We start from the raw sequence: 12,848 nt of genomic DNA on the forward strand, positions 1-12,848 counted from the left end.
GACTTTTGTGTGCAGTATTGAGTTATGAAACAAAATCTAATTTCTGCAACACACATACAAATGAAGACAAACTAAACACAACTAGCATATATTTTACACTTCTCATTTATTGTCAATAATAGTTCAGAGAACACTTGAATAGGGTATGTCTCAGTATCAAGTCAGAGGTCTAAGCTTCTAAAAACAAACTGTAGACTTGTTTTTCAAACACAACCACAGCCTTTAACACCATTGCAGGTTGGTGCACGATGTATATTTCCACATTATAAAAACCGAGTCTGTGCAGAGACTTTAAGAGAAACTTAATAGACTTTTCTGGTCTCCAGTTTTAAAGCAGGACCTCCAACGTCTGTCTTTTTCTCCCTCTTTTTTTTATTTGCGATTGCTTTCAAATTCAATTTCGTCTCAGGGAAAGCAACTCAGTTAAATTATCTTCACAACGACAGCTGCCCAACAGAGGAAGTGAAGATGTGATTGTTAGACATGAAAGTCAGACCACGTTTCAGTCACTCAAGAAGTAACAGAATCTGCTCAAGTCAGTGTGACAGCAAGCCTTCTTGAGCTGACAGGATAGGAAATTAGTCAGAGCTTCACACTATTAAAACTGGCAGTCTCAACACAGTAATACTGCATACGAGTTAAAAACATCACCAAGCACAAACTTAAAGCAGACTAGTGCAGTAGTACCTGACAGACTGTCTGTGGACAAACTGCAAAGCTTTTTGAAGGCAACGAGATCTGTTTGATAACTGCACCAGGCACAGAGATACTGTGGATCATCTGCGGGTTTCCATTTTAATACATTAGAGCTGTGAGCCACAGTACCAAAGCTCACTGCCTTTGACAGAGCCAATGAACCTGTTTTGGATGCTACATTATAAGGTTTGGGAAGATTATAGCTTGTGACACTAACTTAGAGTTACCAAAGTAAAACGCCACATATGGCTGTTGAAATGAGGTTTTATGTGAAATGAACATCTTGTGACCTAAACTTATTACAAAACTGGCACAAAGTGTAGCATCAGGCAGCCTAAAAGTGAACAGCCTATGCAGAAACAACCCCAAGGTTGTTCTGTAGTTCAAGGCAAAAATGTTCTACACATTTGTTCAAGTTTAACCTGACTACTGCCGAAAATATATGTTCCCCTCAATCGCCACCTGCACAAAACTCCTATGAGGAATACAATATGCAATGCTTCTAAGCCAGTCACCTTTCAAGTTCTCTGTAATAACTTTTAGCTCACTTCAGGTAATATAAGACAAGATTGAAAGAGTTGTGAGTGTGAGGTCATGACATCACAATATACAACATATTTCATTAATATAAAATTAACATTTCTGAACTTGACAAGGTCCCATTGACCCAAAGTACATTATACCAATATCTCAGGATTCCCATTCCTAAATACTACAATTACATCTTCCCTAATTAATGATATTAATGGCTTAACTTTAGCAAAATCATTTGTGTGTAGAGCACTACACAGCAGTGACACTGCAATCAGTTACAAAGGGATTAGGAATACGTTGGCTATTTTTGAGTGCAGCCATCTCTCAGAGGCCCAGAGGACCACAGGTCCCTGGGATCACCCAGGACAGTGGTGTATACCTTTACTTACATTTGCAGCATGATCTTGTGTAAAAAGATGCCATCCACAAGCTCCATATACATGGAGAGTTTATCTTCATTTCCACCTCCCAGGGGCCCAAACGTTTTCACCTACAGGTCAGGAAAGACAGGAGGCACTGTTAGTCCCTTTTCAGAGCAGTTGGCACAGAGAAGAATCAGTATTGTTAACACAAAGAGCAACTGAGCGAATTCCTCAGTAGAGCCACCAATATCATTCTTTTCAGAAAGCAGAGTAAACTCAGTAGTTGGGATATTAATGCCTATCTGCCTTTGGCCATGATTCCAAAAGAGGGGGTGCTGAGCCGACATCTGTCACAAATGGTGCTCTAGGCTCAACTCATCCCTGAGACCTGGCTGTTGCATTGTGGGACCTGTAGTGTGCAGAAGCAGATGATGGGTTTGACAGGACATGTTGAGGAAAGCAAGCAGACACCTCTTGGGGGCAACACTTCTAAATTTGAGGGATAGAAACATAACTGGCAATTCCAAAAAGGAAAAAAAAACCTACAGCAATCATCTTCCTTCCTCTCTGGTCTACTGAGAGACTGTATATATGAGACTGTTAAAGAAAGAAGTATAAAAACTGTAAATTATTTACCTTCCAGCCAATTCAATGCCAGTTCATCGAAGTTTGTTACTGTAAATGCATGCAGTGCTCTCAATATTTTATTGGACTGGTTATATTTGGTGTTACACTGGGGTCAATATGGGGCCCTCTGTTATTTACTATCTATGGGTTAACCCTTGGTCAAGTACTGAAATTAGGTGGTTTGAATCAGCATTTGTTTGCAGACAACACTCAGATTACCAACATCAAGCACATTCTTGAGTTCTGATCCAAAATGAAGACTTTGGGATGTGAGTCGCAGTGTTAGGTTGACCTTTGAACCTCATGCGTAGTGTGTACTGAAGACTGTTTTTCCCATCTGACAACTGCTGACAGGCAGTGTCCTATATAAATAAATTCACTATTTTCCCCCCAAGGACTTCTCTATCCTACTTGCAGCACTTTCTAAACCTACACTTAGCATCCTTAGCAACCATCCCTCAGGGCTCTGTCTTTGAGTCTTATTGGGAGTGTGCGTCTGCTCTGGCCCATGTTCTTCTTGGGACTTTCTCAGGACGCTTCCAGGTTCTTCCAGTATCTTTTCCCAGGATTTTCCAGGCTTCCCAGGACATTCCTTACCCCAGTTTCTCGCTGTTAGATCACCATTGTTTTCAATATTACTCATTCCTCCAATAAACCCGTTTTCTCGACCGCAACTTGAGCTCTGGAACATTTGATTCACTGTGCCCAGTTTGCCCACTCGTGGGCCCAGCATAACACACAATACATGAAAGATATTGCTGCTCTGGAATCAGTTTAGAGAAGAGCAATTAGCTACATTCCTCCTGTTAAGAAGGCACATCTTATATAAAGGGCTGTGGGAGTCTGGAACAAGCTGATACATTAGCTTCCCCCAGGAAACAACCAAATGAGTTTTTTTGGATCAATTACCTATTAAAAAAACAAATGAGCAAGATGAAACAAATAGCCTCCTCTCTTTTGTAAATGACCTTATGTTCAATATAGTCAGGATTCAGAAGGTAGTATCCTGGCTAAAGTAATGACATCACTCCCACCTTAGAGTCCCTGCACTGGCTTCCTGCTAGGTTTCACCTTGATTGCCCTAAATGGCAGGGGTCTCCAATATGTACTGGTCATGCTGTAGGTTTCCTCCTCCTCTCCAACTGACACCAGCTGAGCTGATTCTCTTTTACTGCTCTTACTCTCTGCACTCTTTCAACAGATGATGTGCCTCAGAGCTCTCCAAACTCCAAACTAATAAAACTGCAGACCCAGTCACATTTGGTGCTTTTTAGTCTAAAAGCTCTTTTGTGATCTTTTATGTCTGCTCTGATTTTTTTCACTTCACAATAACAAGGGTAATTTACAGTGAAATGTGCTTTTTTAAAGTACTATAAAGCACTTTAAAGTGACTGCACTTGGAGATGCTATGTAAAATAAAGTTTAAAAAGCATCACAGCCCTTAAAACAAAACACTCCTTCTCCTTCTAGTAACTGTGCAAATCAGTCTTCTCACTTTGTTATCATTAATATAGTTAATTAACGTACTGTTAATTAACGCGCCGTGTAATCTCTAGTGTTTTAAACCCCATAGAAACCTAGAAAGACAGCAGCCCAGCCAGTAAAATATTGACATGAAAAAATGAAATCCTCCGGTCCTATTTCATTTAAATATTCAACGTTCAACCCCATACATTTGTAGCAGTCCGTTTCGTCAGATATCTAATTTGACTTCTGTAAAAGCGCAAATACAGTGTCTTTTTGAAAGTTCAGAACCGAAAGGAAAAAACCGCCGGGAAGTCCAGAAAAACCCCTTGCACGAAGCTGCCGGTACTCAATCAGATTGATACTTCCTGCTGTAATTTGAAAAGTGCGTGCGCCGCGTTTACTACCAGCATCATCGCTACTGTCTCCAGAGGACTAAAAAAACTGACTGGGAGGAGCAAATCAGAGCGTTACATACATAAGGGGATGTGGGTTACAGGTTTGATACCGGCTGACATCTTGACAGCGCACTTGCATTTATTCTGGTCATCGAGCCGCTGTAGGTTAATCCCGAGGGACTGCGCTATAAATGAGCTGAAACAAACTATAAATTAACACCATAATTATCTAGATTTAACAGGATTCACCCTTTACAGTTGTATCAGTTTTCCCTTCTTTACAACTATCATTGTTCCCAAAAATATCTAACACCTATTATTAAATCTTGTTTAAATCCCTTAAAGATCCCAACAGACCTTGTATAAAAAATAAAATATAGTGCAAATATATAAAAATCAAATGCATGTTGAAATGCAAAGAGTTGGCCGACAAGTACCAGCAAACGCGCATTGAGTTGAACATGTGATTTAGTGTCAATAAACAGCGCCAAAAATGTTAATCAAAGCTCACTCGGGATCTTATTTGCTTTGCATCACAATGTCTTTAGACATTTCAACTCGGACACAATATCTCACAACTAGGTGAGAAAATCAGGAAGTATGTGATAAAAAGCACATTTTGATATTTAAAATCTTACAGGATGCAACCATTTTCACATTACACTTCATATACACCACCCTACCATCCAGCATAAAATCTACATTTAGAAAGTCATCTCGTTTGACAACCAGCAAAATCCCGTAGTTTTGATCAAATTCTGTAAGTAAGCAGTTCATGAATTCTGAGTTTAAGTGGAAATATCTTGGAAAAGTACTAAGCTTTTAGGATATGGCGAGTGATTTTCCAACACAGAACTATGTAGATTAGGTCACACTAATTCCATGAAAATTAATTAATATCACTGCTCTATGGCCTTGAGAATCCAGGAACAAAACCTTAGTCCAATCTAGGCTGACCACTGTCTGGGTAACCAATTGAACTGCTATGTGAGTCACCAGAAACACTGGTGTTACGAACACGCTAACTCAGTGCTGGAGTTAGCGTGTTTGTAACACTGCAGCTTTTAAATGTCTTTCAAAGCAGCAGTCGTATTATTGGGTATATGATTCTTAATCAGTTCACCTGCTATAAAAAACCATGTGAAATCGTAATCGCATGGGAGTGAATATCTAAACCAAAGTCAAGGCTGTTTTCATAGGAAATGTTAAGTTAACCTCGGGAAAACGCTGGCGTTTGAAGTAGCTGATCTTGAGCAGAAATCGTGCGTGTCTACTGTCAGAGTCATTTCACGTGCATTATATCTTCAGTACGGATCACATTTTTTAATCATTCAATCAGACTTCATCAATAAGAATTTTTTCACAGCCCAAATGTTTTAAAGTTTAGTTCACCGCGCCTTTTTGTTTTTAAAATGCCTCTTGAAACGGTAGCGTATATTGCAAGAAATGAAAAGCTGGGGAAAAAAGACGCTAATAAAATCAATTTCACTTTCATTATCAGCCTAGATCAGATCTCCATCAATTGTTAAACACAGCTTAAAAGTAATACATTGCACAAAGGAATATTTATTATTTTTGTTTTTATCTTACAAAGTGCGACATATTTACCAAATTTGTAATATTCCGTAATAATGTATAGAAAAAAACATGTAGACGCCAATGTAATGTGTAGATTGCCCAAAGACAGCGAGGATGCATTTTCAAAAGATATAATCAACACAATCATGCAACACTTACCCAGATCACCAGTGGACTCTCCAAAAAGTTTGCCATTAATTCCGACACGGTGACATCCATTTTCAAGCGTACAATATTCCAGCGAACAACAAACACCTGAAATGGTTACTTTACTCCCAGAATTAAAGATCATGGGTCCATTTTAAGCGAGAGCCCACGCTTAGACGAGGCATCCCAGCAGATCGGAAACAATAGCCCATGCACACAGCTCTGCTCATCCACCAAATGCAGCTCCGTGCCGATTTCAAGTCAAATATCCGAAGTTCTTGTGTTTTAAGTGCAAATTCCAGTGCTACAGAAATTGTGACGTCTGTTTTCCGCAAAAGTTCAAATTTGTTTTTTTCTCTCTTTTGCTCTGATTTTGAAGTAGTGCATCGGGGCAAAAACAGAACACCGAGATTAGCGCCCGACTTTGCATGAGATAGCCGGGGTTTCCATTGCAAGATATTCGCTTGATGTAATCCCCTCTGTTGCCATTGTTTCCAGTTTTTTTAAGAAAAAAGAAAACAAGAAAAGTTTTTAAAACGTGGCTGGATTGGGGTTTGTACGACTTTACGCTATTTTTGATCCTGAAAAGCCGTTCCAGGTAGTTAAAATGAGAAAATGTTACAAGTGAAACAAAAAAAAACCAGCAACCAACTATCTCCACCTTGCTACTATATCGCGCTACTTCTCTACAGCATCCAACCTGTAACCGCATGAACAACCTTTACTCTTCACTGACATCTCCTCCAGCCAATCAGATTTCCGGAGGTGGGCAAAAAGGAGGATGACGCAGCCAATGAAAACGTTTAGAAGTCTGGGTTTATTTCTGAATGACGTAACCAACAGTTAAGGCATTGTTGGAGCTCTTGCTAGTTCAGAGACAAAAGGGGTTGGCGATTAATAGGCTGGGGGTGTACGAGATTAGCACAAGAGCGCCCACTGCAGGAGTAAAGATAATGATAGCAGGTGGAAGATTAATTTTGTAATGGCTGGGAAACTAAAATTTAACTGTATTTTTGTTTTTAGAAATGTGTATCTATACCTGTAAGGATGATTTTAAACTTACTTAAATCTGATTGACCATATTTTAAAGTTTCAAAGTGTCTGTTATATCAAATAATGTTAAAGGAGAGAGTCAGGATTAAAACATGTCTTTCTTAATGGCATTAGATCATCCCGCGTTGCCTGCCCACAAAGTGTTAGTATTTGTCTTCTGTAGAATGTCGACCCAATAGGAACACGAGTTCGGACAAGGAAAGCGTTCATTCTTGATTGCACTGTTCTGTTTCTGTGTGTTTAAAGGTGCATTAACGTGCACCACAATTACACGTATTTGTGACTACGTTAACCACTTATTTTCTATGGCTTAATCCCAAAAAAACTTTAGCATTCCAGTGTTACAACACAAACACACCAAATGCGTTTTGTTGTGGAGTAAGGAAATAATTACACGAGTGTGCTTTTCTCTTTCTCTTCTTTTTAAGGATTGAGAGACCAATTCTCATTTGAGGATGCTTCTTTACTCTCGTCTCCTACCCTTCACAACAAAAAGAACATTGAATCAAGTTCAAATGTTAGAGAACGGTGCCTGTTCCCATAGTAGCCTTTGCAATGCCGTTTTTAAATGAAAAACAAAGGAACTGGGAATGTGACGTCTGTTCTGCCGAGTCTGTTAGCTGAAGAGGTGGGGCAGATGAGTTTTTTTTTAATCCTTTCAGCAAAATAATATCAGAATATTCGCTGGAGCCAAGTCCGATTCATCTCATTTAAGACGAACCTGAAAAGAATAACATAAATTATGTGGATAATACCGCATATTATTGGAAGCAGAACTAGAACCTGGAGAAAACTGGAGAAATTGCATTGTAGTGCCAAGGTTTTTGTCGATAATGACATACATTATATTGCTTTGTGAGAAAAAAAACAGAACATTTACTTTTATAGATGTTCAGGCAGCACCACATAGTGTGAAATCTGCATTAATTCACGCAACAGCAGACCTCAATGGAAATTTGCTTCAGCTTAATCTCATGATAAAGGCTTTGGTGCCGGAAACTTTAAAAAGTGCAACAACCCCTCGCATTTCTGATCATTATCTTTGCGAGAGGTTGGTAAGCAGAGGTAACTCTTAGATGAACGAAATATTCAGCAAATTACGCCGCCCGGAAGCCCGACAGTTTCTGGTAACGATGAGTCCGCCACAGATTCTGTCTGATCGTGCTGACACAGCTGCCCTGGTCTGTCCTCACCGCCAGCACGCGAGAAGGGCGCCAAGAATCCGTGTGCTGGGTTCAGCGTCGCTCCTCTAAGAGCGCAGATAGTGAAAAAAAATTGTATAATACAAAAAAACAGCAGCAGAAGTCAAGCATTCTTCATCTAAATATTTTCTTCGGATGCTTTAGCGTTTTATTAATATTAAGCCTTTTAGAATAAAAATGTTTCTGTACAGTATATCTACAGTATATCTGAATCATTTGCTATGGCTACCTATTTTAAAGTGCATTTTCACTTCGCTGCATTAAGTTTTGCTGTGACACACTGTTGGACCACACAAATTACAGTTACTTTTGATAATGTGTTTGTTCCACTCTATCATTTTTATTACTGACTATAACGCTTTGGAGAATGGTATGAATAATCATAAGCGTACCTTTCCACATTCAAAATTGTTTTTATATTGTGCTTTGCTGTGTGATTTAAAGAGAATTTATGATTTGGTGAAGCTGCAAGGAAAGGAGAGAACTGCTGTTTGTTTTTTACCACAGACCACAGACAGCTAAGGTTCATGGCTGGAAGCTGACGAAAGGACAATTATAAAAACGCAGGGAGCCCACACCTCCCGTTCACAGGCAGGGCGTGAACCTTTGGAACAGTTGCTGCAGAAACAGATCCTTCAGGAAAAAGATGGAGTCTTTCCTGGTAAAATTCCCAAACATCAACTAACGAGACACAGAATTTGTACTAACCAAAAGCCACCACTCTTCTTCAGTTCCCAAAGACGTGTCATCCACGCTAGTCTTCCAATGGCAGCCTTTGAGCCCAGGAACGTTCTCGATAATGTAGGATCACCGAGTCCTATTATACCAGTGATTGGTTTAATGTGGCTCTTCTGCGAAGCCTGGTTGTGTTAGCAGCTGCAGTTTCTGCTGCGTGGGAGCCATCACTCATATGGAAGCTTTTAAGTTAATACCCCAACTTGAACAGGTCTGTATTGAAGACAGATGCTTATTTTTTTCAGAGTATGGACCCTTCATGTGTATCAATATACTGTATATAGCATTATACTGCATACAGAGTACAAAACTGAGAAAGCTTACCAAAGCAAATACAAGAAACCAGGAAGCTGTAATGGAGTTACAGGTTTTTGATGGAAGTCTGACTGTTTTACCTTGGCCTGTGCATTGTTCTGTGCTCACCGATGGACAGTGTATTTTGACATTTCAGAAACCATTGCAATCCAGTTGGTGTAGAACCCCTCTTTTTCCACACAATACTACGGCCAGGCATGGGATCCTTTTTGTGTTATGTGAGTAAATCCATCTTTGATTGGCCAGTTGGATGACTCCACTGTATTCCGTCTGGTCCCCAAGACTGTGGGCGTGTTCCTCTCAGCTGTTCGGCCTCATTTGCATTTCAGGATCTTCAAAGGTCAAGCAAACAGTGTCTAACGATTTCCTGGTTGGGTGGCCCTGTTTCCATAGGGTAAGCAAACTGAAACGTCCACCAGCGTCCATTGCCTTAGGCACCATCTGAGAAGTGAAATAGTAACCTACTTAACTAAGGGAAAATGAAAATCTACTGCCCCAAAAGTATTTTAGGTTTAATATACTTTTATAAAAAAATTAAACTAATATAGTTTAAATCCTTTTGGTAGCAGTCACAGCAATCAACTGTTTTTTTTAGTCAATATCAATATACTGCTAGATTGTCTAAAAATCTTTTCAAAGAGAAATATTTATAAAAGGAACAATAGATCCTCCAACTTTCTTATTAATCTTTGAGCCTTTGAAAACACTTTTAAGAATGTTTTTTATTGATGTCACGTCATAGTTTTTGTCCTCTGCAAAGTTTTATAAAAGGAACAAGCTTTAATCATTTTTAAAGTAGCGCAAAATTATATTCTTGATCAAAACTGGTCATCAGAGTTGAACAGAAAAGGCACACCTTCTAGTAATTCTAAGTTCTTTATCTGTCGTATTTTCATAGTCCATTGTAAGGGGCAGTGAATTTAAGAATTTTAATTGTGTCTTGTGGTGTAATTGTTCTTGCCATCAAACTTTGGGGTGTAACGAGGAGCACTCTGTAAAATTTAATGTCATTACTCCCATTACTTTTGTTTCTGAATTATCATCATTATTAAAATTAAAAAAAGGTAACAAGCAGAAAAAAATCAAAATATTTAATGTCAACTTGAAACAAATAGCCAGGTATGCACTAAAACTTTTAAACTAAAATTCCCATTGAACTTCCTTTCATTCGTTGTAACCTTAATAAATTCCAAGATTCATATTCCTAGTTACATGGTGGTAGCAAGGAGTGTCATTCGGAGCCTTTTAACAGTAGCATTGCTCACAGTTTCCCCAGGTTTCCTAGAAACTGACACAAACCAGTCATGTGACCAGGGATCGGTCCTGACATAATAGAAACTGCCAAAGTCACAGACTGGCTATTTCCTGCAAGGTCACAACACTGAACAGAGGAAACCCGCCTTTGTTTGTGTGACCAGTCAATGCAAGAATACAACAATAAGATCACTGTTATGCAGTCTGGGCACTCAATATTGTTTTGAGATTTTTTTCCCATATTGTAAACCAATAATTATAACATGAGACTTCAGAGGCTGTCTCTGCTAAAGCTCTAAGACTGCAGGACAGTGTAATCTTGGACAGAATCACTGTAAATAACTATAAAGGTTTAAATTTCAAATAAACAGACTGAGCACGGATCATGAAACATCAGCATAGCCAATCACGACTACTATGCAGTTAAAAGTCACAATTAAATGGCGATATTACTGGTTCTGGATAGTACCTGACAAAATTATAAAAATACCATTTCAAGTTAAAAAGCAAGATCTGAAGGGGTTTTGGCAGTGATAATTGCCCTTAAATGGGGTCATTAAATGGACCCCTGTGAGCAAAGTACAGATGAAAGTGGTTTTGTTATTCTGACTTGGTCTCTAGATAGTAAAATTTTAATTGCCTAATAAATGCTTCTGGCAGCCTAAGTGTTCAGCCAAATAAACTACTATTTTAATGGTGACTCTGCCCCCCAGTGGACGAACATCACAATCTTTTCAAGAAGACCAATGAATGGGAATTAATACTTTTATGATAAAACAATACATATAATAAGTATTAGATTGCCATGGTTTATTCTACTGGGATTTCTTCTACTTCATCTTAATGGTGGTGTCGACACTTTTTCACCATTAAGCGATTGCATCAGTCACATTTATATCAAAATTAAGCTACTAATTACTTCAGTGCATAGTGTTCTGCATCTGAAAAGGATCTAAAAATACCTTACATGAAAGTGGATGTACTGTATAAGGAGCCACTTCACTCACTACTGACAGCCCCCACTTGAGTGATGCTAATACAGTATACACTACTCCAAATTCTTCCCTCCTTACAATCCGTTTTCTACTTCGTCCACAGCAATTATCTGCATATACTTCCAGATCAAGATTAAGTGACCTCCTTCCTGGCCAGTGCTATTCATACTCTCCAACTCAATCAGTTCTGCCTCTTGCCCGAGAGTCCTGCCTCTTTTCTCTAAACTCAGGCCATTACTCGGAGTCTAGTCCTTTCCACTGGTCACCCATACCTTCACACTTCCGTTTCAAAATACTCATTCTTGCCTACTAAGGTCTTAACCACATCCAGTCCTTCATCTCCCCCTACCACTCAGCTCACCCTCTTCCCCCGGTCTGCTCCTCATCTCCTTTCCCACACTTCCAGCACTCCGCAATGGTGGAATGAACCCCTCATTCAAATCCGCTCAGTGCCCGACCGCCTTTTGGCATCTCAAAACTGTATGAACAACACCGCCACATTTTACCACCAGCTGATACTGTACTCTGCTCAGCGGCATCCCTTCTTTACTGAGGTGTTGTCTTGCCTACATGTTGTATACTGTTCAAAGAACATTGTATTCACAATGCTCTGCACAAGCATTGCACAGCAAAACACATGCCTGCCTCACTGTTGTTTTTCACATCATGTAGATCTTCACTTTTCCTACTGTATTTAAATGTAATTATGGTATTTATTATTAATATTATCTATTAGTGAATATCTTCTAAGGCACCCTGGTAAATTGATCTTTAGGAAAGCTCCAAGGGAACTTCAATGACCAAGTAGTAAGCATCTCGTCCCAAGGACAGTGCCTCCTATAGAACACTGTCCCCCAATCACTATACTGGGACACTGGTTTCGAAACTGTAGTCCAACTCCAAAAGAAAATGCTCCACCTACTGGTCCATCAACATCACTTTCAAAACTGTAGAATTTGCAATAATGAAGGGATCTTACTAGATTTTAAATTTTCAAGCTCTTTTCACTTTTCATCTCACTAACTTCAAAAGATGCATAACATAAAACATAAATCTCAGCGGTCAACCAGGCACATACTGAATATTTCTAGTCACACCTCACACTCAAAGCATCAGCTCCAAGAATGGCTTTGTCCAGAATACTAATTTAGCTGCTAGTTAATACAATACAATTAGGTGAGTAAAGCTAGTGAAAAACCTAGGTCTTCTTTTCAGTAGCACAGCTTTGCAAAGAAAGGATAAATGACCATCTTAAATATTACAACAAATTTGACTACAACAGTAAATCAATGTGAAGTCCCAGCATATTATCAATGGAAAAAAGCTGTCATTTTACATTGGTTTAAATTTTGTTTTACTACAGTGCTCAAGATCTTTCAAAATCAAAACCAAGCAGATTGCCTTTTTTTCCCACAGCCTTCTCGCTAGACGACAGGTTGTTAGGTAAGGTGTCTAAGGAGGCGAATGGCCTCCTCTCACCTGTTAACC

The 12,848-nt window shown here is 39.2% G+C and overlaps 1 protein-coding gene across 2 annotated transcripts in view; it reads right to left on the reverse strand.

The window, feature by feature from the left end:
• Window positions 1-6,204, reverse strand: part of ccdc88c (coiled-coil and HOOK domain protein 88C) — an 82,692-nt gene extending 76,488 nt beyond the window's left edge. For both annotated transcript variants that reach the window (XM_088925645.1, XM_088925646.1), the window contains exons 1-2: window positions 5,819-6,204; window positions 1,620-1,720 (exon numbers count right to left, since the gene is read on the reverse strand). In XM_088925645.1, coding sequence (XP_088781771.1) covers window positions 1,620-1,720; window positions 5,819-5,878 — 161 coding nt within the window. In that variant the 5' untranslated portion in view covers window positions 5,879-6,204. The remainder of the gene's footprint in view (window positions 1-1,619; window positions 1,721-5,818) is intronic.
• Between the last annotated feature and the right edge of the window lie 6,644 nt (window positions 6,205-12,848).

This window comes from Atractosteus spatula, chromosome 9 (genome assembly GCF_055471065.1).
Source record: "Atractosteus spatula isolate fAtrSpa1 chromosome 9, fAtrSpa1.hap1, whole genome shotgun sequence".
In the NCBI taxonomy this organism is placed as follows: domain Eukaryota; kingdom Metazoa; phylum Chordata; class Actinopteri; order Semionotiformes; family Lepisosteidae; genus Atractosteus; species Atractosteus spatula.